This window comes from Humulus lupulus, chromosome 8, assembly GCF_963169125.1.
Source record: "Humulus lupulus chromosome 8, drHumLupu1.1, whole genome shotgun sequence".
Taxonomy (NCBI): domain Eukaryota; kingdom Viridiplantae; phylum Streptophyta; class Magnoliopsida; order Rosales; family Cannabaceae; genus Humulus; species Humulus lupulus.
In genome coordinates this window covers 106,093,460-106,119,151 of record NC_084800.1, presented here as the reverse complement: position 1 = coordinate 106,119,151, position 25,692 = coordinate 106,093,460, and the positions used below count along the sequence as shown (strand labels likewise).

The window sequence follows — 25,692 nt, the reverse complement described above, 5'->3', positions numbered from 1 at the left end:
GCTATAAGTTGACCATTGGGGTGGCTCCTTATGAGATGCTGTATGGTAGGAAATGTAGGCCTCCCATTCATTGGGATGAGACAGGAGAAAGGAGATACTTGGGTCTTGAAGTAATTCAAAGGACCAATGAGGCCATTGAGAAGATCAGAGCTTGGATGCTCGCTTCTCAAAACAGACAGAAACGTTATGCTGATCCCAAACGTAGGAACGTGGCGTTCCAAGTGGGAGACTATGTCTTCCTTAGAGTCTCACCATGGAAAGAGGTGAGAAGATTTGGGAAGCAGGGTAAGCTGAGCCCTAGATTTGTGGACCATTTGAGATCCTTGAGAGGATTGGTTAGGTGGCCTATAGATTGGCCTTACCACCGACACTGTCAACTGTACACAATGTATTTCATATTCAGCTCTTCAGAAATATGTGTCAGACGTGACTCATGTGTTGAGTTACGAGGATTTGGAGCTTGAGGCTGATCTCTCCTATGAGGAACAACCAGTCCAGATACTAGACAGGAAGGACAAGGTCCTGAGAAACAAAACTATACCTTTGGTTAAGGTATTATGGAGGAACAACAAGGTCGAGCAAGCGACTTGGGAGCTGGATTCAGATATGTAGAGTAAATATCCCGAGCTATTCAGGTAAAATTTCAAGGACGAAATTTCTGTAAGGAGGGGATAGTTGTAACATCTCAAATTCCCTAATATGGCTTAGTGCCAAGATTAGGGGGCCAGGAGGGCAATAATTAGATTAATGTGTTATTATATGATTATATGCATGATTATGTGGTTGTATTATTATATGGTTGTATTTGTATATATATGGGGTCGTTTCTTATAAGAAGGGCATTTTCGTAATTTTAGTCCGTTAAGGGCATATTTGTATATTTATGTGCATGTGTGTGATATATGGGTGAGGCCACATTATTATGTGGATATATTTGAGTTATTCGGCATGAGGTGATCCTAGGAAGCATGTTAGCGACTTAGTCATAACGGTTTCAAATATCGGGCTCGAGGTGAGCCTAGGGATATTTTGGGTATTTAGTACATTACCAGGATATTGGGTAATGGGAATGAATATTTGAGGATATTGGAAGTAACGTGTGAGACTTTAATTATGATTAATGGGACAATTGGCTAATGACAAGTTTGTCCTTGGGGCACCAAAGGACATAGGTTTGACTAAGAGGTAAAATGGTCATTTTCTAGCCTAAGGGAGGTTAAGTGCAAAACATAGTGGAAAGAACACTCTAGCTTATTCTCTCTTCCTCTCGATTGTGCTCTTCTTCCTCATGGTTTCTCTTTCAATTTGGGCTTGGGATCTTGAGGCTAAGCTTAAGGATTTAAGGCTTGGGGGTTTAGGATTGAATTATAGCAGCTAAAGGGATTCAAATCACAGCTAAGGTAAAGAACTTTAAACTCTATTTTTAGTTGGTTTTCTCTATGGTTTTGGTTGTTTATAAGTTAGAAATTATTGTTATGGGATTGGGTTTTTGGTAGTGTTTTGAGTGTTTTAAAGCTTGATTTTTAGTACTGGTTTGGTGATAATGTTGTATTGGGGTTTAGTTTTGATTTTGAGATTCTTTGGAAGTGTTTGTGGTGAGTTTTGAGTTCAGGAAAGCAGGGGTGATGGGTTCGCAAGGTCAAGTCGAGGCTGTGTTCTTGGGCGTCGCGACCTATGTGAACCCTGGGGCCTAGGATGGGCTCTGTCCTGATAGTGTGCCGCGACCCTCAAGGGCAAGTCGCGGCCCGCCCCTGGTACCCAAACAGGGGGCTTTCTGTCTGGGAGGCGTGCCACGACCCTAGGGGGCAGATCGCGGCCCACCTAGTTCTTTTAAGTCAACATAGGTTTTAAGGTCGGGGTTTCAAACCTTAAGGCTCGAGATTGAATCTACTACTTGGTTTTGTAGAATTCGAGGTCCCGAGGGCTAGGACTTGGTCTGGGAACCTTTAATTGCTCATTATTGATGAGATTTCATATTTGGTTATGAATAGGTTACCGCTAAGGGCTCAAGGTCAGGATCGTGCTCAAGGGTCGTTCTTAATTTAATTTATGCTAAAGCGGAGGTAAGAAAACTGCACCGATTATGTGACATACATGACTATTGATGAAGCATGTTGAGTGCTCTATATATGGATATATGTTGCATTATTAATGCTTGGTTGCATTAATTACTTGAGAAAAACATTGACTTATCAGTCAAGAACGACAATAATGCTGAGCGCTGGTCATAAAGTATTAGCTTATGAGTCAAGAGCGGCAATAGTGCACTGGGTGTTGGTCGATATGATTAGATCTAATCAAGAGAGCGTTAAATGCTCGTCTCACCCAATGGTCGTAGAAAACTAAAGCGCTTGACTAGCTAGGGCAAAAGGCCCAGGGTGACTTTATGGTCACATGGCTAGGGCAAAGGACCCTAGGATGACTCCATGCTCATCTATTCAGAGCGAAGGACCCCAATTTGACTCTATGGTCATCTGATTAGGGTTGCGGGTCCCAGAATGATTCTATAATAATCTACTTGTACTTGTATGCATGCAGTAATAAGTTTTCATGCTAAGTCTTGGCTCACGGGTGCTATGTGGTACAGGTAAAGGAAAAGAAAAGCTTACCCAGCCATGAGTGGAGAGCTTAGGTGGCGACGTGTACATATGCGGCCGCTTGACCACCACGGTCAAGGTTTCTCAGAAGAACTAGGGTTAAGCCCTATTTTTGCCACTTAGGTCGGTGGATTGTAACTTTTGAGTTGTAATGACCATTTTGGAACTGTAAACATTATTATGGGATCCCATGTACAATTTAACGTTTTGATAAAATATCCATTCCTTTTGACCAAGATTTTAACCTTGAATCATTAATTATTGTTAGATGCACGTTTATGGCCTAAAGACCCGTTTAGCAGGTTGAGCACTATTTAAAATACACAGTGCAATGGTCTTGGCTAACCAAGGCATTACACATGCCCAGTATCATATCAAAATCATCCATATCTAACTCAATCATGTCCATTGACAACTCCCTACTATCCACTGCCATTGTTAAAGATCTAATCCATCTCCTAGAAACTACCAATTCCGCAATAGGCAATAAAGTCCCAAACCCCAAAGCATGCAAAACAAAAGGTCTATAAAGTCTTTCTATCATCCTACTGGATACAAATGAATGCATAGAACCAGATTCAATCAGTATAGTATAAGAAGAGCCAACGCTAGAAATTTGACCTGTCACTGTCGAGGGACTAGCCTCAACCTTTGACTGTGTCAGCGTGAACACTCGATCTGGAACCATACTGTTGCCCTTCTTCGGTTCCTCTTCAACTGTGGGCAATGTTTCTTAAGATGGCCCACAACGCCGCACTAGAAGCATGCCTTAGCACGAAATTCTCCCAAACGGCGCCTCTTGCACCTAACACACTCTGAATAACTCCTTCAAATCTCACTTCTTCCCTTACAACCACTCTGAGTACCTCGAAACCTCTTATCATAACTAAGCATAGTAAAGGTATTTGTGATCTTTTTCTTCTAATCACTGGAGCCACGACCTCGACTTGGCACATTAAATGGAGGTCACACCCTATGATCATCACGCCTTGCGGCGCCTTCCTTCCAAATTTCATCCTCTGCGCCCTCAGCAGTAAGGGCCTTCTCAACCACCTGGGCATATATAGTAACCCTAAGTATTGAAGTGATCCTAACATCCCGTGCTACCATGGGGTTTAATCCTTGAACAAACCGCTCTCTTTTGGCTGCATCATTTGGCACCAAGTTAGAGGGAAGCTTGGCCAACCTATCAAATTTCAGGGCATATTCGGTCACTATCATCTACCTTTGCAGGTCGAATTGCATCATTGTAATATTTCTCGTTGAACAATTCTCGGAACTCCTCCTAACTTATAATAGCGACATTTTGAGTTCGGGATAAAACTTCCCAGCAAATTCGGGCATCATCCTGTAACATATATATATGGCACATGCCACTCTATCATTACCTACCACCCTCATAAAAGTCAAGGATGGAGGTAATAATGCTCATCCACTGCACAACTGTCAGTGGGTCTGGGCCTTCTTCAAAGGTTGGAGGGTGTTGCTTCCTGAACCTCTCATACAACGGTTCCCATCTATTTTCAACCTTTGTTTGTACCAAAACTTGTACCACCGTAGGTGGCACAAATGGTGCAGCATTCCTTGGTGGAACTTGCTACCTCAGCAATCTAATCTCATCCCCTTGTCTCTGAAGCCTCGCTTGCATATCAACAAATACATATTGCCAATCCCGACGGGTAGGCGAAGGGTTCTGGCCCTGATTATAATCTTCAGCCTTGATATACTCGCCACGAAGTCTATTTGATAGCCTTGGACGCATATCTTCCAAGTATGTCTGCAATCAATGACTCAATTTATCAGGCAATGATAACATATCCAGAAACCGTCCCACAGTCCAAAACTGAACGAACAAAGCATTCACATGTAGCAATAATGATAATAAGCATATCCTCAATATTACAAACAACAGTAATGCTAATAACATATATTTCATATTCACATAGCAGTCACACTAGGAAAAGAGGTCCACAATGACGATATTTGTCATCGCTCTAGATCCAGGAGTCGTCGCTGAAGCTGTACTGTGACGACTTGTCGTTGAAAAAAAGTTGTTGTTGTAGGGTTTTGCTACAAAGATGACATGTCGGTCTCAATAGGAAATCTCTTTTTTTTGGTCGAAATGTTCTATTGCGATGACATGTCGTCATAGTAGGCCCGTGCAAAATTTGAAAATTTGACATTTAAAAACTTCTACTGTGACCGCATGTCGTCGCAGTAGGTCCATGAACCCCACACTCTACGGCAATGACATGTTGTCGCAAAGTAGAGGTGTAGTTCATGGACCTATTGCGACGACATGTGGTCGTAGTAGGGTCACGAAATCTCAATATTTCGTGTTTTGCATGTACTCTACTGCGGTGACTTGTCGTCGCTGTAGGTTTTTTTTATAAAAAAAATTCATTTTAATATTAATTAAATCTAATTATATATAAAACCAATTTATTTAATGAAAATATAATTTAATGTTACTAAAAATTATAAATATTTAACATAAATTACAATAATATGAAATCAAATTAAAAATAATTTAGTTCAACTTAGTACAAAAGTAAGTAATCTTCAAAATGTAAAAAAAAAACACAAAATATTAATAAGTTTAAAATCATAACACAACCAAACTAAATGTCATCTAAATCAATCCCAAAGTCGTCGTCATCATCGGATTGCTGTGGTGGCTGTTGTAGGGCCTGCTGTGGTGGAATTTGACCCGAGCCTAGAAAGTTTGCCATCATGGACTGGATCATATTCATGTCAAAGTTCACAAGTTGAAATTGGGGGACTGGAGTATTAGGGTTGGAGGCTTGCATAAATTGCTGCATTTGGAGAAAGTGGCTGTTCTGGGTCATGATGGCTTGACTGAAGTGTTGAACCATTGACTGGAAAGCCTCAGTTGATACCATTGGAGGGTCGACTATGGTCGACGTAAATGGTGATGCCTCTAACTGCGAAAAGGCTCTGGTGGCACCTTGTCAAAGGAACTAGTGCCCTACAACTTGCGTCCAATACATCGGTTGTGGCCACGACATTAACCAAGTGCCTTCGAGATGACTTGAGTCTCATCGATAGACACTTCCTGCTGAAGATTTGAATTGTGATTGCCATTGAGATTGCGTTTGCGTCTAAACTTCTTGCAGCAAGGCATCCTATAGTTTAGAAACAATACAATTAATACATAATATAATTAATTAATAAACATATATACAAAAATTAGAAAGTTACTTACATATACATCCTTAGCATTCATGTTCACCCATCCACGTGTTGGATGATTGTGCACATCATGGAACATATCAATAATGCTGGGCAGTTCCTTAATTTGAGGATTCATCTTTAGAAAACAAAATATAACAACATATCAGTTAAATACTATTATTATTAAGAAAACTAAAAATACTTCAAACTATCTACATATTTTTATTTACCTTCTTAAATCGAGTAGAGGCATACGGTGTCGATCCATGAAGACTTGGATACTTCAGTTTTGCTCTGTTGGAGGCATTTGCCTTTAAGCGCGCCATGTACTGTGGAGAGGTGAAAAGGTCAACACATTTCTTCCAACTGTCATTGTCCATGTGCTTCGGTGGATTCTTTCTGGCTGTCTCGATATCATCATATCTGCCATGTTCATCGAAATGTTTTTTCTTTCGACCTTTTCTGCCTTTGTAGTGATCTTGAAGTTGCCATCATTGACAGTTACTTTCTTAGATAAATTTGAATCGTAGCCATCAGGAAGTCTATCTCCTTTTATGAACTAACAAAAAATTATCTATCATCCGGTGTGAAAGAGTACATAGGATGTGGTTTGATCAACTTGGTACTGTCTTCCTTGAGGTGAAACTCTTCTCGGATACCCCAGTTCTTCAAGTCTACTCGTGCATTGGTGGTATCTTTAGATTTCTCATTCATAAGAAAAGTACTGAGTAAACTATCACAAACATTTTTCTCCATATGCATAATAACTAAATTGTGCTTCAGTTCAAGTTCGGACCAATAATCAAGTTCAAATTTTTCAATAAATTAAAAAAAATTATTTCATTGTATTGCCCTACATTCGGCAACGACTTTAAAGTTGTCGCAGTAGATATCGTCGTTGTAGAGTGCTTTTTTTGTAGTGTCAAGGGTCAGGCCCTATCAATATATTTCATGCTCCCTATTCTAGTATGTAGATAAAGCATATAGCTCACTTAAGCAGTTAAACACGTATTCGACACATCAGTTACCGAACCGTGAGTCGAGCTTGTCTTTAGCAACAAGCGTACATGTTCAGTTAGTCTTCAAGAACCATAAAGCATTGGTGGCTCTAATACCAAGTTGTAATGCCCTACTAATTCAAAATTTCCTGGCCAAAATGGCCAAGCCTACTCCAAACCGCAAGCTAGTTGATCGGGTAGCCTAGGTCGGTCGACCGACGCAAGTCAGAGAGCATTTCTCTGTGATTTTCCAGATTTTCAACCTTACCCAATATCGATCGAAACCTGTTTTCAACAGATTACAAGCATGAATTTAACCTCAAAACAGATACACAATGCCAAATACATCACTTAGGCATCACATAAACATCAAATTTCGAATTCTAAGCAAGAATTGAAATCCTAGGGTTCTAAAACCCCATTTTTTCCCAATTACAAAATTCAAATCAAAATCATGATTTCAATATGAATTAAGGCCAAAGAACAGGCAATAACTAGGTTTCCATCATCAACAACATATACAAATGACCTACCACCCCTTAAATTTAAAAAATTCATCAAATAAACCCAAAATTCATGAAGAACACCATTGAAGAAAACTAAGAAAAGTAATTCATACCTCCTCCTCTGAATTCATTGAATCTCTAAGATGATGATAGCTTTCCCACAGTTGCAAATGTTGGGAATTGTGCCTTGAAAGCATATGTAGTATACATTGTTTTATGAAATAAATAAATGAATTGAATTTGTTATACATATATTTTATGGACTATATTATTCTGTGATAATATTATATAAATATCAGAAAAATTCATAAGTTCATATATGTGATCTTAAACACGTATTGGTACCGAGGATTGTGTTTGAGATAAATGAACTTGAATAGTTCGCAGTAAAATAAAGTTATGGAATCTTTAGATTAATTACTGCAAGTACGATCCACTAGTATTATGAATACATTTGATCTAGATCCGGATCACTAGTGTGGTAGGACACTTTAGTGGATGTGCTTTATATATTAGAGAATATATAGAACTGGACTAGATATGTTTATTAATACTTAGTTAAATACCGTTTCGAAGTATTAATTAAATATATCAACTAATGATCATATACAAATAGATCTTAATCCTGAAGTTACTATAAACTCTTGTTTATGTTATATGAATTCTTTGATTCACTCGTTAGGGTCTGTCAGAATGATCAGGTTAGAAACTTTTGTTTTGAGAACTCATTAATGTAGATGGCTGGGGACATAGTATACAGATATGGAATCTATGCCTTCTCGCAAGAGATTGAATGATGGTTCTCTTAAGGGTTGACTTTTGAGACTGAAAGGTTATTGAGCTCAAATTCATAATTTAGTTATGAATTAGCATTTACTAGTAAAATCAATGGTACTTAAGGAAACAAGAGATAATTAAAAGGGTAAAATGGTAATTTTATTCCCGATTAATTATGAACCATTATTAGACGGTCAATTTGTATGCAATGATTATATCAATGGGCGCTTTATAATTATAAAGTACTCAGTCAATGAAACGTCTATAATTACAAGAGTGCAATCTCATATTTATAGTGGAATAATCATGAGATTAATAAATTAAGATTATTTAATTAAATAGTTTAATTAATAATCTCAAATTTATTGGAGCTTGGAATTATAGGTCCATAGGTCCCCATAGCGGCTCTATCAATACTATTCGAGGTAAGAGTTGATATGAAGGGAAAAATAGTTTAAAGACATATTTTAAGAAGAAATTTGTTCTTCAAGCCAAATATGCAATTATATGATAATAGTGATTAATTAATTAATTACAAATTAGTTGTAGTTAACAAAATTAATTAATATTTAATTATTGTATAATTTTCGAAATTATATTAAATAATTAAATTAATTTCAAAATTTAATTAATTAATTATAATTTTCGAAATTAAAATAAATTAAATATTTATTTTCAAAAATATTGGATTTAATTAATTGGTATAATTAATTAAATATCTTTATTTGAGTGGGAGATAATAATCTGATAAGTTCAAATTTGATTTGAATTTAAAAGATTAATATTTATTCAAATAATTAATTATATTTGATAATTATTTAAAAAGATATTTAATTTAAATTTGAATTAATTATCAGGTTGTTAGATCTTATCTGACAAAGTAGTTTGAATAAATAATTAAATAAAAATTAAAAAAATAAACATCCATAAAAATAGGGATGCTACATGTGCACACACAATGCGTGTACTGCTATTTTCAGGGATAGGATTTTCAATTTTATTTAATTAATTAATTAATTAATGGATAATTCAAAAATTAGTTTTTGGATATTTTCATTAATAAAATAATTAATTAATTAAAAAGTAAATTGTAAGTTGGTTACAGATTTATTTTTTAAATTTGAATATTTTCTTTTAAGTATGACTTATCAGAAGATAATTCAAACAACAAACCAATCTCAGAAAACTGAGAAGATTTGCTCTGTGAAAAATAGAATGATAGTTTTCTCTCCCTAAAAAATAAAGAACCAATTCTCAGGCCTATTCTCTTGATCTCATGTGTTGAGTACATCAAGTAGAATCATAAATAAACTATCATTCATTCTTTAAGTGTCCACACATTTCTTGAGGTGTAGAGAACGCTTTGGAAGATCTTGGTGTGAATACTTGGGAGCAGCTTGGATAGGAAGATCGTTCTTATTACGAAAAGATAGCAAGGACACTTGATAGGCTTCAAGATGTATGATTTCTATTCTTAATTTGTTTATGATTAATGTATGTATATTAATGGATCCGTATATTTAAAGGTAGTTTAAATATGTTACAAAAAATTTGTTGTACACTGGGCCAACCCCACCACCATTCCGCTGCGTATTAGGAAACTCGTTCTTAACAGCAAACCTCCCAATTGAAGCTTAATCCCTTCTAAAATCCTCCAACAATTCCCAGTAGTAGGTCCTAGCTTGGGAAGTCCTTGGTCCTCAAAGGAAAAAAGTCTTAGAACATTAAGGGTAACTCCCAAAAACTTGAAGGAGAAGAAGAGTAATCAGATTTGTCCCCTCTTACTACATATATGGTCAAATGACCATTTTTTCCTTGCCATTACTTAACCTCAAAGCTAAACTCAAGGACATTTTGGTCTTGTCAATTAAAACTCTAATTACACCTCAAATCCCCAAATTAATCCACTAATCCCCCATTCACACATATTTCACCAATTTATTTCATTACCAATAAATCCCAAATCATTAAAATATCCAAAATACTCATTGGCTCGACCCAAGTCGAACATTTATCCCTGTTGTGACTTTTTTTCTGTAGTTGCTCGAAAGTATTAACTGATGTCGTAAATCACACATATATCCAATAATGATGTAGTCTCAAGCACATAAATTATAATAATGACAATTATACCATCAACATGTCAAAATTACGAAAAAACTTTTTTTTAAACAAAAGTGGGTCTTTAAGTACATTTGATACACATAATCATGCGTAGACAGTCATATAATAGTATAATTCACACAATTCATATAATTACCCCACGTGTCTCCCTGACATGCTAATAAAGGTACTAAACCTCATTAGGATTTCTGAGACGCTACAACAACACAGTTATTAGGCAGAATGATTGTGTTTCTGTTCTGAATTGTTAGTTTGGTAAATTATTTGTGATTTAAGTTCAATTTTTTCTACTAACAACGAGTTTAAGGGTCTATTTGAACTATTTCACAAAATACAATGTCCAAAAAGTAATTTTTCGAAATACAGAGTCCAAACTGATAATGCGACAAAACGCAGGATCCAAAAACAATATAAATTCTATTGTCTAATTTATACTGTTCTAAATATTTTCACAAATTTTAGTAATAAATATATTTTTTTGTGGGGATAGTAAAAATATTTCTTATTTTATTTAATTAATTTTTTTAGATTGAATATATATATATAATATATTTATAGGGATCACTTCGGTTGAAAATCCAAAAAAAAAAAAAAATTAAATAATTAAAAGTATTTTTGTCTTAAATAATTTTTTTAGACTAAACAATTAAAAAATAAAATTTTAAATATCCAATGCTTTTAATTTTAATATCCTTATTGAGAGAAAATGATAGTTTCTTTTTCAAATTTGAATTTATTTCTTTCATTTTTCATATTTGTTGTTTTTAAATTAAAAAATTATTTTTATGTTAAATAATTATTTTTCTTAATAATAATTTTAAAAATATATTTAAAATATATTAAGATATTAACCTTGACAGTATTTAGGTTTTAAAAATTAATTTGATAAAAAATAAACCCATTATTTTTTTACTGAATTAAAAAAATTAATAGTTAATTAGTTTATTTGTAGTAAAAAAATCCTCAATCTAATGTACTTTTTGCATTTAGGTCCCAACTTCAATTTTTTTGCATTTAAAGCCTCAATCTCTTAATAAGTTAAAATCATTAGTCATTACTTTCTTAGTTTGAGATTAAAAATCTAGAATTTTGTGGCAACAATCCCAATTACACATTCTTTTACACTTAAGCTTTTAAATTTAAATTATGACATTAACATTTTTTTATTCAAATAAAGATAATTTCAAATTTATTGAGAAAAATGTATTTCATTATTATTTTTAATTCATAAATATAAAAAAAGATATTATTATATAGACAATAGTTTTAATTTATCTTTATAAAATGTGTTTTAAGCATAGTTGTAATAAATAATTATTATAATTTCTGACAATTTCAATAATTATATTATAATTTTTTTAATTCACAACAATATAAATCACAAAATCACAATTAAAAGTCTCAAATTTCACATCTCACATAAATTAGATATTTAGCATTAATTCATCAATCTTACTATGAACGCACAGACAGACAAGTGACCTTAGTTAATTTGGTCTTTGCTTATATAAAGCTCTCAAGAAGATTCCTATAATTTGTGAGGAAGACAAATATGGGCCTTTTTTATTTTTATTTTTGTTTTGTTTTTATTTTTTATTTTTTTGGGTGTGTGTCTACATGAAAGATAACAACGAAGTAAACAATATCAAAGTATCACTCCCAACCCAACCCAACCTAATCACTTGATTAAGAGACTTACATAGTTGACCAATCAACAGAATATTTGAAAAGTAAACACCAACTAAGATAAAGAACTGGACTATTCGTAAAGCTGCTTATTGTTGTAATCATAACTGTTGGGCAATATAAGAACATTGATGACACATCACAACCAATACAATTATGTTTATTATTTTTGGAGAATAATACTATAGAAGAGGAGTCATACATACACAATCTTATTGTATCTTTTTATCAGGACAATAATTAGCTTCTTAAATCTGTGACTGTGCCTTCTTTACGTACAGTAATTATCATGAATGTTTCTAATTGACGGGGGTGACCATGCCAGATGTTTTAAGACCTGTATACAAGACACCTCACATTTAAATATAACATTATATGTATGTTATGTTGCTTTAAGCATCACATTATTTTGGACTATATCATCCAAGTTTTTTTTTTTTTTTTTGAAAATCTATATCATCCAAGTTTAATAAATTGCATTTAAAAATTCTAATGCACAAACCAAGTCATCCCCTGCAAATTTCAGTATTGCTGCAAATAGTACATGTGGTGGGGCCGAAAGCCCATAACTGGAATTTCTGTCTGTTTATCTTATCAAACTGGGTGCTGAAGACAAAAGTTTTGCCTTTTATTTGAAACCTCATGTACTTGATTTTCTTGTTTAAGTAAAGATCAAGTAACAATGAAAGCCAAGAATATCAAGCAATTATGGAGTTAGACTCAGAGGAAGAGAAAAGTTTATGAAACTCTGGAAAGTTTTACAAGGAAGGGCAGCCATGTTAGAGATTCAGTTTGTCTGAACTTGTCTAGTGTTACACGACACTAGAATATGCAGACACGGACGGACGGACATATGGAATTGAATTTGTCAAAAACAAAAAGACAACTTTGGAAAAGCTATACATATAAAAATGAAGGACAATAGTTATCTTCAACAATAATACCAAAAGAATAGGGAGAAAAAAGGTTCAAAGGGTCATCTTTTTGTCAAAAGGAAAAGGTAGTCATAAGCCGTCACTTTAAACTGTTGCTTTTTGTTTATGCATGCAAACCAGCTTTTGGGTGCATGAAAAGCTGTAAAATGTTTTAGCTGATAACCTGAATTCTTAACATATTATTCGTGTGCAAAGATAAGATTCATTTGGACTCATCATTAACTACTTAAACAAAGAGTTCAGCCTCCTAGTTGTGCCCCATTAACAGAGACCACCAGACAATTTCAAGATACGCTAGCTCACAAGATCAAGTTGGGGACTAGACAAAACATGGCCTCTCAGCTTAACAATATATAAATTTTATTGGGGAATATGGCTCAACTGAGTTTTATATAATACCAGAGCTTACATATCGTAATTATACCTCTTAAAAGCAGTGACAATCTATGACATTAGATTTAAAGAAGAGGACGACAGTGGACTAATTTAGAGTACGTTTAACTTAAACTTTGCACACAGATGACAATTAATGTAGCATTCATTTGATCTAGCAAGCCCAGGCTATTGCTATCTAGATTCTAGCGCATTGAGATCAAATAACCAAACCTAACAGTATTAAAGTTTTTAACGTACTTGAGAACATTTTACACGAAAATAATTGTCACGGAACATGGATTGTCAAATGTGTAAACTACCAATAATTACTGATAACAATTGTACAAAGTTTCAACAAAGTACAAGCACATCCAAGAGAATTGCAAGCCTATAGACAAAGTTTCACAAGAATCAGAGTTCTTAACAAATGTACATAGATAAATGGTGTGCCTATATATAATCACAAGATGCGGCAGGCTTGAACCTTTTGAAAGGATGAGCCTTAACTAGCCTCTCCAGCGAACAAATTTACGCTGTACAAAACTTGAGTCCAATGGAGAGATGCCGCTTCTAACAGAATAACTGTTGAGGATTGCAGAAAAGAATGGAAACTTTCGTTCTTACTACCCATCTGCTGATGTCCAACCAGGTGAAGGAATTCCTTGCTTTTGAAACCATTCAGGCATGTGGAATCTCTCATAGAGCGCAGGTCTGACATCTTTCTGCTCAGAGAGGTCCTTGAGAAGTGGAAGAAGGACGTCCAAAAGCTGAATGAGAAATAAGAGAAAAATATAAGGATTTGCTCATCAAGAGATAGCAGAAATTTTGATTGTTAGATCCTAGAGACCTGTGTGTCATGCGGTTGTCCAGCTGAAAATGGAATGCATGGAATCCCATTCACTGGTTGTAACAAGAAGCTGAAAGGGTTGTTGTCAACGATTACTATCCGGCACATATCCTTTGCTAGGCCGGAGAGATCCTTAACATGCTCACGATACTCCCTGTATAATGCCAGAATCAAATGTTATTTATTGAACAAAAAAACTAATGGCAGATGGATGACCAAATATGAACTTCATTATTCCAACAGAAGTACTTGAATTAACTAGCCAAAATGATAATAAAATAGCGTTGTCTTGTAATCTAAAAGGAATTAAATAAATTGTACAAATGTCTTCGACTGGATTTAATGTGTGGTAATTAGCGTGCTAAAACACTTGAGAAGTGACACAAATGTACCATTTACAAAAGAATATCTGCATTAGCATGCAGGTGCCGAGGTCAACAAGAATGAAATCCAACTTGAAACACTCTTCATCACAACCAATCTTAGATTCTAGCATGATCCACTAGCTCATGCTAAGACGATAAAATGCCAAGAATCCACAATTTGAGAGCAGATAATTGGATTTGAAACAACTAATCCAATCACACACCCTGAATATTCTCAAAGATTATCCCACAATTAGAAGAAACGCCATAAGCTGTGGCCTCCCATACACCAAGCATCATTAGATGACACCCGTGCAATAATGTACTACTTGGTTGACGTGCACAACAAAGACATACAAACACCAGTACACCACTCAACAAAAATGGTCCATTTCAGGATCAACAGCCATGAAGAGTATACCAAGCAATACTTACGTGCTAATAGTCGAAGGCCGATAAAGTCTACGACAGAATAGATTCTCCGCATCTATTCTATCAACAAGAGGTCTGGCATAACCTGTGTTCATGTTAAAAAAAACAAAAGTTAAATTAAGAAAAGGGTGTGCACCTGTAAAACCTCTCATACACCAAAATCATTAAAACCGATTTAAGCAGACCTTCAAGACCAGCAGTAAACAGCACAAGATCAGCGAATGTGCCTAGTTGTTTCAAGAATTCATGCAATCCAGGACGCTCAAAAACCGTTACATAATTGACTTTCGGCCTTCCTTCACATTCCTTAACATCCCAATACGCTCGAGTAAGTACAAGTTTGATCATTTGAACTAATACCAATCAAAATGAACACACTATAAAGAGTTCTTATCATAAGCAAAAGCACCTTATCAGAAGAGAAGCATTCAAGCTCAAACCACTTCAGCCCAGCTTCCGTTGCTTGGTTCCTTATACCAGGAGGCAAGCTTGATGTCTCATATGCACACACTAGAGTCTCATCCAAGTCAAGCACAACCTGTGGAGCTCTTATTTCTCAGTATAAACCATTTGTCAAATTATTCCTAAAGAAATTTATATATTCGATAAGCTAATTGTAACTCCCCAGCAAATAAATACGCAAATAATTCGAAAAATAAATATATTTTTCCATTAAAGCTATGTGAGAACGAAGTATATTCCTATGACACGAATAAAAAAAATCAATAATTAACACCATAGTTGAAACGATTCACGAAGTTTCCCAAGCTCAAATAACATATGCCAAAAAGAAAAAGTACCGTGAGTTTCTGGGCACGGTCGTCGTCGTCGGAGTTGGAATCGTGGACAGTGGCGATTTGGACGGTGGAGTCAGCCGGGAGGCCCTGGTCTGGTAACTCGATGACCGGTAAGGGTTTGAAAGAAGGAGAAGAAGAAGAGGTAGAGGAGGAAGAGAGAAGAGGGAGGTGACCGAGAGCTCTAAGGATCCGAAGAAAGATCTGGAAGAAGAACCCTAACCAGTTCAGAAGAGCTCTCCAGACTTGGACAGTTCTCGGCAAGTAAACCACCTCGCCCTGAGTCAACTCAGCCATGTCCGGCAAGAAAACGACGATTGATACAAGGGGACGAATCACGATGCGCCTGTGGTGCGTATGACGTTAACGTGTACCAAAATAGAGAGCTTCTTCGTAGTTATATGGATTAGATAGATTCTCCCAAGCCAATCAAGCTATTTCTCTCTCTCTCTCTAATTTTCTCGGCGATGGCGCCTTCGACGAAGTCTAGAGAGAGAGCCAAGCAAGTGGTGGAGGACACTGAGAATCTCGATACGCGCTGTAAACGCGAGTGACGTTTCTGTGGAGAGTTAACAGCGGAGAATGTATGGAGAGTGGCATACACGCGTTAAAAGAGAGCGTGGGTAAAAGAGTAGCGGAGAAAAGTAAGAGAAGAAAGGAGGCTATTGGGATAGTGAATCCGAATCGGCCAATCAGAAGAGACAATTTTTTTTGCTGTAAAAGACTACGTTGCTCAAAATTCAAATAATTCACATTTATATGTTTTATTTTTTGAAAGAAATTGTACGTTTTTTGTTATTTAAATTTTAAAAAGTAAAATAAAACGTTGGAGTGATCGTTAACAGAGGGAGTGTTTGGTTGGAAATCTTTTTTTTTTTTTTTTTTTTCAAGGAGTGTGGTTGGAAGTTATTTGAAGTGTCGGAGATTATTAATAATAAATTATTAAAATTAATCCAAATATAAAATAATTTTAAAAAATAAATTATTTTGCCAAATGATCCACAAAATAAAATTGATTTATAACAAACGTCCGCAGTTTTTTTGAAATATATTACTTAAGAACACTAATGGATGTTCAATTTTATCTTTTAAAATATCTTTCCAAAACACATATTTTTTTATTTTACCTCTAACTTTTACATTACACCATACATCATATTCTCTATTTTTTTTCTCTATATCATTTAAATACTATATTTTTAAATATTTTCTATTAATTTTAAATATTTTCTTTAACTATCAATAATATCATAATATCTTTTAATATTTATAAAATCTACCTATATATCATATCACATAATTATTTATAATACTACTCATAAAAAAATAACAATAAAAATTTATTAAAAAATGAAATATAATAATATTATAAAATATAAATAAAACTCGCTTACTAGGTATATAAATATATAAAAATAGAGAAAAAAAAGAAGAGCATATATATTTGTGTGTGTGATTTTATGTATTTGTGAATAATGTAAAAGAATATGAAAAATTAATATTATATGTTTACATAGATGAATAGTGTGTTACAAATATAGCTATGTACTATAAATGAAGGTAAATTTTTTTTGAAAGATAAAACATCCATTTGAGACTCATTTTAGTACATTTTGGTATAATTTTACTTATTTAGTTATTTTAGATCATCTATTGAGAGTGCTCTAAGGCGTCTAAATTTTATTTTATATCACTTAAAACTTTAAATTTATTAAATGTCTATCATATAGGTAATTTCTATTGGATCATAAAACATTTTCTGTTACACATTTTATAAATCAATTTCAAACATAAAAAACATATATGTGATTAATATTTAGTAAGTTTGGAGACTTAAGTGATACAAAATAAAAATTTAGAATTTAAGTACTACTTTTAAAAAATAAATAGCCACCTCCCCTGACATAAACTCAAATAAAAATAGTTGAATAGAATTATCAGGGAATAATAAAATAGAATTATCTACATAAATAAGAACTTTTTTTTTTTTCAAGTTTATGACAAATTTTTTTCAACCCAGCTTTTTTTTTTTTTTTATAAATAACAATTTGATTTTTCTTGTCAATTTTTTAACAAAAAATTTAATTGTATTACAAGTGAATTCGTATTAACCTATACATTATGATTCTTATAAAAAAAATTAACATTGCGCACTATTATCTTAAATTATAAGATATTGTTAAAGAGAGTAAAAATGTTTTCAATGGATGTTTTGCAAGGCATTTTAAATATTCAAAACATTCAAATTGTGCAAAGAAATAAAATAAAAGTTGTGGTTCTTGGTCAAATATTTTTGTAACATGTTAAATTATTAAATTGTAAGTTATGTGGAGTAAATTATGACCAAATTACTAAATCGTATTCTGCATAATAGAGAATTGGCACGACTACGCAGATTCTTATGTGCCCGCGATGCGATTAGCTTATTCTTTTAAGTTTTGGACATTTAATGAAGAGTATTTTGAATATTTTCAAACTATAACCATAAGATAAAGGCTCGTATGAATACATCATAACATTATGAAGATGAGACTTTTAGAGACCTAGAGATCGTATTGAAGGCTAGAGACGAAAGAGTCGATTTTTTATTTTTTTTGAAAAGGAGTTGGTGATGCGGTTTTTCGTCAACAGTATATTAATAAATAAAATGGATAGATTAGTTCTTGATAGTAAACCGCAATGAAAATAACAATAACTCACTCAGAAGTACATAATTTTTACGCGGTTCAGTGGTTAAAATCTACCTAGTCCACGAGTCAATATTATTACTGTTTCTCTCCCTAATTTGGCAGAGTTTCGGTAAATCAGAATATGGTCCCCTTCCCTATCCAATATTCCCAGTATTTATAGGAAAATTCTATGGACAGGTTTGGGTAACTGTGTAAATAAACTGCGTAATTATATATGGTATATAATTAATACATATTATTCTCACTTACGTTGGGATATGATTTGGTAATAGAATAAACAAACTCCTGTTATCTCGGGTAATAAATGATATAGATATGATACAGCCTGGTTATTAATGAGCGTATAAAGAATTCCCGAGTCTCTTGGGATCCTTTAGTATGTGTTATATCTAGGTCCTCACGAGCTGAATGTCTGACCCGAGCTCGTGCTTGACAGCTATCTGACTCTGAGCTCGTAGTAAATCCAGGACGCCTAATATTGGGTTTGACCATTATGAGTCTCGAGCTGTTCACATGGTTAATAACTATATATTTTACTTGGTTATCTTTCCACGTATTTAACTGCCAACTGGATCCGAGCTGGGCAAGTGAACTCGTGCTAAGTTTAGGGCACAACATTTGCCCCCCAAGCTCTTGCTCGTTTTTTATGTTGTCACTTTTTGACATGCACAGTAGGGGCGTTTAGACTTCTGCCATATAAAAGCGTGCCTGTCCACTACTCGAGTATTGGATACATGGCTTCCTGTAATTGGTGTCTGTTTAGGTTTCGAGGACTGAAACAACTATCCTGTCAACTTTTTGCCACCATGTGGTTTATTTAACCTTGACCCTTGGATCTCGAACTAACCCAATTAGATGGCTCAGATTGATTTTCGTCGTTTACGTATAAATATGGTGATCAGTCCTGAGACCTCACCACCTTTATATTCAAAAAAATTCCCAGTTTTCAAACACTCAAGCTTCCCTTCTTCTTCTCCAGAATCCCCAGAAATTTTCATCATCTTGTAGAACTTCAGAAGCTTTCAAGGAGCTTCTAGTGGCCATACCTACATTTCCTCTGAATCAAACGTATTTTCTGTAAGTATTTCATCCCCTGGTTTGAGAATTTTTTTTTATTCTTCATTTTCCAATGAGAGTTTTTTTTTTTTACTTCAAAAAGGTTCGTTGTTCAGTATCATTAGGCTATTTCTAAGTGCCAATAGGAAATGGGTTTTGGTTTCGGCTTCATGAATGAACCCAAACTAATTTAGAAATAGGATACTCATAAATCTTGTCAATTTTCTGGGCTAATCTGAGAGAACCCAAATGGAAAATTGGTTTGAAGAATACCTGTTTGGGGTATCGAAACTAAAGGGGTTTTAGGTTTAACCCTAAGTAGCTTAAGGGTTACGATTCCTTACGCGGTTTTGCATTAAACCGCCTCCCAAAGGAAAGTAGTGGGTTTGACAGTTCTAACATGTGGATCCCGAAGTATCTGGGGATTTTAAGAAATCGAAGCGCGTGACCTAGGATACCGTGTGAGACCACGCATTGAGACTAGGACAAAGTTTAGCTCGTATAAACTTTCAAACGTCGAAAGTAGTCCTTTTCGTCCTCCGTACCTCCACGACCATAGTTATAGACCATCTTATGTCGCCTACTAATTAGGTCACTTTGTAGTTAGACGATTTGAATTATGGCACCTCCTAAGAAGAATGTCGCGAGCTCATCTACCCAAAACAAAGATAAAGACAAGTAGATCGTCTCTAAATCTCATATCCCACATTTTTGTCCTGTGGTGGAGAGAGAAGTCATCGTTGACCCCAACGCTTTTTTCGAGGCTGAGCATATAGTCTCAAGGAAAACGACTCAGGGGAAGGTGAACAAAATCCTAGTGAGCCATAATATTGAGATGGGACCTGACGGTCTCCTCGCCCGATCTGCATTTGAAGGAGAACAGAGTTGTGCCCCCTTCCAAGATGACTATGGGGCTTGGAGTCACAAGCACTTGAAGGCTGGTGCTTTCCTCCCACTGGACCAATACTTCGTAGATTTTTTGAACTGCGTCAAATTGGCTCCCTTCCAACTCCCCCCAAATTCTTACAGACTTTTGGCGGGACTAAAATATCTGTTTCTGAGGCATGAGTGGGAGGTCCCCACCCCAATAGACATTTTATATTTCTTCTGCCTCAAAGCAAGTCCTAACCATAAAGGACGAGGTGGTGGGTTTCATTACCTCACCAGATTCCCTAACTCCACCTTCGTCATTGAGCTTCCCAGCCACCCAAATGACCATAAAGATTTATTCTTTATGTCGAATGGGTTCAAGAATTGTGAACATCGATACTTCAACTGCCCTTGTAAGTCTTCTATCTTTGTGAACTCAGCACGTGAATTTTTATTCTTTTCATTGTGAATTTTTTGTATATATGTCCTGACCAAGTTTGTTCATCGTGCAGCTATATTCGCAAGGACATGCATATCTGTGACCCTTGGGGGTCAGTACGAGACTTTGTCTAGTCTCCTTCCTGGAGAAAAAGATTATCCCCCGGTCGTGAATGATGCCACCATGTTAGCATGCAAATTGATCAGCGAGGGTCAGACATTAGCTCTGAGGACCTGAGCTCCACTCCCCGTTATCCTCGAGCTCCCCTCTTCTCAAGAGGCCTTGCCAGCCGCTGAGGACACTGAAGAGGAAGAAGACGTGGCGCCACTTGTGCGAAAAAGACGAGCTCCCGAAGCCAATCAGGGGCCCGATCCTAAGCGAGTTGCGTCTGGGGCAGCAGCCGGCCCTTCCGGCCAAGGTAACCCATACCTTTTTAGAGAATTAGAACGGGCTGCTTCTAGCTTAAGTTAATCCATTTTAACCCGAACCAGCTCGTTGGCCGACATCCTACCGATTTAGATCTAAACGTAACCCTTCTCCAATGCATGGATCATTTGGTGGTACGCAATAATCATAGCTATCCCAAAGGCACCGTTGTATTTGATAACACATTAAACTTTAGATCCTCCATCTTCGAAGAATATGGGACAAATCGTAGGACTTGACCTTCTATGCTCTAGGGTGCATTTGCTCCTGGGTTTAGGCAGTACGTAGATGAATCCAGCCCCGAGGAGAGACCTGAACCCCCTAGGATCTAAGAGGTCGTAGCCTTAGATTCTCCTTCCCCTTCGTTAATCCTAGAGTTAGAGGTCATGCCAAACCCAATCCATACACCCGAGCTGATCGTACTAGATTCCTCCCCTAGCCCGGAGGGTATGATCCTTGTTTTTTTTTTTTTTGCATTTATAATACCTTTGAAGCATTACTCCTGTGAATTAAATCCTCTGTTCGTTCTTTTTTCAGGTGAAGAGATAGAATCGTTAGGAGCTCTTGATTTAAGGAGTGCCTTCAAGGTTGGGGGGTTTGGAACTGGTCTCATCGTAAAAAGGTTCAGGGTGGAGAAGAAGGCCAACCCTAAAATGGGAGGTACCACAAAATCCCCCCTTAAGGGTAAAGGTGCGAGCCTTGCTCGGGAGCTAGCTTCGGTGAAAACTATTACTGTCCAGCAAATTCCTCCTCCCCCTCCTCAACATATGCCTCCCTCACACCCCCAAATGATTCAAACTAAAGCCCCCATCCAAAGTCAAACTCCTCTCATTCGGATATCGGTCAAGCCACACGATTTGGAGAAGATTCCCTAGGCCTTTTGGGGTATCGTTTATGAGACGGCGAGTCACATGGTGGGCCATGCGTATAAGGCCAATGCTAGGGATTTGAGGTCCATAGAGGAGCGCAGCCCGGAAGATGTCCTCGAATTTGCTATGGGGATGGCCCTCACCATGAGTCCTTTTCCCACGGCTAAACTTTCTTTATTATGTTTATTATTTTTTTATTGACTTGCTTCGTTATTTTTCTGTTTTCCTTGGCTCAATACTGAAGCATAGCTCATGTCAAGGCCAGGAATGAAGAGCTCTGAGCTGACTTAAACGCTGACAGAGCCGCCCTGAGTGTTGCTCAAGAGAGTGAGCATGCTGCCAAGGCTGCTCTCATTTCTTCTCAAGAGGGCGGGCAATTCGCGAAGACCGTATTTTTCGCCTCTCAGGCTCAGGTCACGGAGGCGAGTCACCGTGTTGATCAGCTTTAGGATGAGAACGACGAACAAAAGCAAAGATAATTGAGGCCGAGGTTAAAGCCAAGGATGAAGCGACACTATCTTCGTCAACAATGGAGGAGATGCTTTACCGTTGCTAGACTTTCAACCAGGACAGGAACTTCTCTTTCATGGAGCCCGAGTTCTGGGACCCGTGTCTTGCTAAATTCAAGACTTGATTTTCGTAAGAACCCTTGGAGACTGGCGAGTCTTCCGGAGCAGTTGAGGGAGACGGTGAGGAGGTTAATTCAGCGGAGCGAGCTGACGAAGCCCAATGACTTTATTCAAGATTTTCTTTTGTAATCATTATCATATATTTTCTAACAATCCCTTGGGATTAAAACAATTGCCTTCCGCCTTAGCTCGAGGTTTTTTCTCTTCGATGTGATGATACTTTTTCTTATTTGAATATACATCTAACTTGTCATCTATTTGTCTTTCCTTTATTATTTTCTCATGTTTATGAATCCTTAGACTCTTGTACATTCGAAATCTTAAGGATCGACTTTAGATCGAGATAGATTTTATCAATCTTAGTTGTATCCAAGAATTTGCTCGCTTATTTGCATCATACCTGTTAAGAATCAGGCCTCGGACCTAGTTATATCCAGGGTTTATAATAAGCTTAATAGCATTATACCTATTAAGAATCAGGCCTCAGACCTGGTTATATCCAGGGTTTTTAATAATTTTTTTAAAGCTTAGTTCGTGCTAGGTTTATTGAAAGCTCGAGCTTTAAAAATTCATTGAATAATCAATTTCTCCAAGCTTCTAAGCTTCAGACCTGGTTATATCCAGGGTTTTAGATGAATTAAAGCTTAGTTCGTGCTAGGTTTATGAAAACTCGAGCTTTAAAAAACCGTTGAATAATCAATTTCTCCAAGCTTCCAAGTCTTTAATCTTATCCGAGTAGGCTTAATTTTCTAAAAAAAAAACTCACCTCGGTTATGTGCCCCCTAAGTAACCAGAATGTATAAACTTTCCTGGTTGCTTTTACAATGTGAGAACACGAGCTTGCAATACTAAAACTAAGAAATGGCTATTCAATAATCCATCTGTCATTTATTTGAAATGGCTTTTATAAATAAGCCTTACATTGATGGTAATATTATTGATAATACTTTTTTAAATGAAGAGCATTCCAAGTCTGTGGGACTACTTCCCCATTTAGTTGGGCTATCTTAAAAGGCCCTTCGCGTAAGACTTCTACGATTTGGTAGGGTCCTTCCCAGTTCGGGCCCAACACACCATCCTTGGGGTCTTTATTTGCCAAAAAGACCCTTCGGAGAACTAGATTGCCTAATATGAGTCTGTGTCCCTTGAATTTTGAATTAAAATAGTGAGTGATCTTTTGTTGATAATGGGCGAGTTGTAATTGTGATTCCTCTCATTTTTCTTCGATTAGATCGAGAGATGCGCTGAGTAGCCCGTTATTCTATTCTTGATCAAACGTCTTGTGCCTATGAGTAGCTAGCTTGGCTTCAATTGGAAGCATGGCCTCACTTTCGAAGGTTAGGGAAAAAGGAGTATGCCCCGTGGAGGTCCGGTGAGAAGTTCGGTAGGCCCACAATACTTGTGGAAGCTGCTCGAGCCATAATCCTTTGGCTTCGTCCAACCTTTTCTTCAGGCTTTCCTTGAGGGTCTTATTTACAGCCTCGACCTGGCCATTGGATTGTGGGTATGCTACTAACAAAAAACTCTTCGTTATGTTGTATCTTTCACAAAAGTTTGTGAAGAGATCACTATCGAACTACGTCCTGTTGGCTGACACAATCTTCTAAGGAAGTCCAAATCGATAGATGATATTCTTCACCACGAAATCCAAGACTCTCTTTGAGGTGATGGTTGCTAGAGGTTCGACTTCTACCCACTTTGTGAAGTAATCGATTGCCACCACTGCATATCAAACTCCTCCTTTTCCCATAAGCAGGGAACCTATCAAGTCAATTCCCCATGCTGCAAATGGCCACGGGGATAAAATCATTGTTAGCTCAACTGGAGCAGCTTGGGCAACTATGGAGAAACACTGGCATTTGTCGCACTTCTGAACATACGAGATTGAATCCTTCATTAAAGTGGGCCAAAAATAGCCCTGTTTTCAGTACCTTCATCGCTAGGTTTAGGCCCCCCAGCATGATCTCCACCAAAACCTTCGTGTATTTCTTGCAAAATGGTTTTGGCTTCCTGGAGCAGAACACATCGGAGGAGGGGCAATGAATGACCTCGTCGATATAGGTTCCATCAACTATTATGTACAGTGGAGCTTGATGAAGTATTTTTCTCACGTCTTTTCAGTCATTAGGTAACTTTCCAGTCGTGAGATATTCCATTGTAGGAGTCATCCATGTCGGTCTTATGTCAATCATTCCGACCTCCATTGCTTCTCCTATTACACTTGGGCTCTCCAGGAACTCCACTGATACTACATTGAATGTTTCAGCCTCTTTTGTGGTAGCAAGTCGTGCCAAAGTGTCAATGTTAGAGTTCTGCTCACGGGGTATCTGTTCAACAGAGCTAAACTCAAATTCAAATAGCTCCCCTCTTACCTTGGCCAGGTAGGTCGCCATCTTGATGCCTCGATCTTGATACTCTCCCAACACCTGATTTACCACGAGTTGGGAATCACTATAGCATTGGATGGCTTTCACCTTCAGCTCTCTTGCCACCCTTAGCCTTTCTAGTAATGCCTCATATTCTACTTCGTTGTTGGATGCCTCAAATTCGAATCTCAGAGCTGTATGGAATCGATGTCCCTCTGGCGAGATTAAGATTATTCAAGCTCCTGATCCATTCTCGTTTGATGATCCATCAACGAAGATTTTCCATAATTCCTGCTGTTTAACGCCCAAAATGCGACTACCACTAAGCGGTAGTTGTAGTAAGATCAGGCGGTCGATCCACAAGGACGTAACCTAAAATCAAAAGATTAGTAGAAAATAACACAAAAAGTTAGTAATAAGAAATATATAAAATTGTAAGTGAAAAGAGGTTTGATATTTTGGTATTGTCTTTTTGATAAAGTGATAAAATGAGATAAGTGAAATAAATGTAAGATGTAATCAAGAGTTTGAGAAAATGAAAGGTTTCAAGAATCATCCATATGCTTGTTTAGTTACTTGGTTACTTGATTTACAAAAATACACAAGTAAATAGTTCACTTCCCAACATTTACTTGGAAAATCTAACATTAAAGTCCATATATATTTTCTAACAAAAGTCCATTTGAGTTATAAAGTTCTTTACTTTAAAAGCACAA

General features: G+C 36.3%; 1 protein-coding gene across 1 annotated transcript; it reads right to left on the bottom strand.

The window, feature by feature from the left end:
- Positions 1–13,493: 13,493 nt before the first annotated feature.
- LOC133798269 (uncharacterized) lies at positions 13,494–16,247 on the bottom strand. The gene is made up of 6 exons (XM_062236510.1): positions 15,638–16,247; positions 15,247–15,375; positions 15,023–15,143; positions 14,841–14,922; positions 14,041–14,194; positions 13,494–13,960 (listed from the first exon to the last, which is right to left on the bottom strand). Exons 1-6 carry the CDS (start codon positions 15,926–15,928, stop codon positions 13,817–13,819), a joined length of 921 nt encoding a protein of 306 aa, XP_062092494.1. The 5' UTR covers positions 15,929–16,247; the 3' UTR covers positions 13,494–13,816.
- Between the last annotated feature and the right edge of the window lie 9,445 nt (positions 16,248–25,692).

Coding starts and splice junctions, on each gene's coding strand:
- LOC133798269 (XM_062236510.1), bottom strand. CDS start 15,928: ATGGCTGAGTTGACTCAGGGCGAGGTGGTTTACTTGCCGAGAACTGTC. Junction 15,376..15,637: donor ACCGTGCCCAGAAACTCACG/GTACTTTTTCTT, acceptor AGAGCTCCACAG/GTTGTGCTTGACTTGGATGA. Junction 13,961..14,040: donor GACAACCGCATGACACACAG/GTCTCTAGGATC, acceptor TTTCTCATTCAG/CTTTTGGACGTCCTTCTTCC.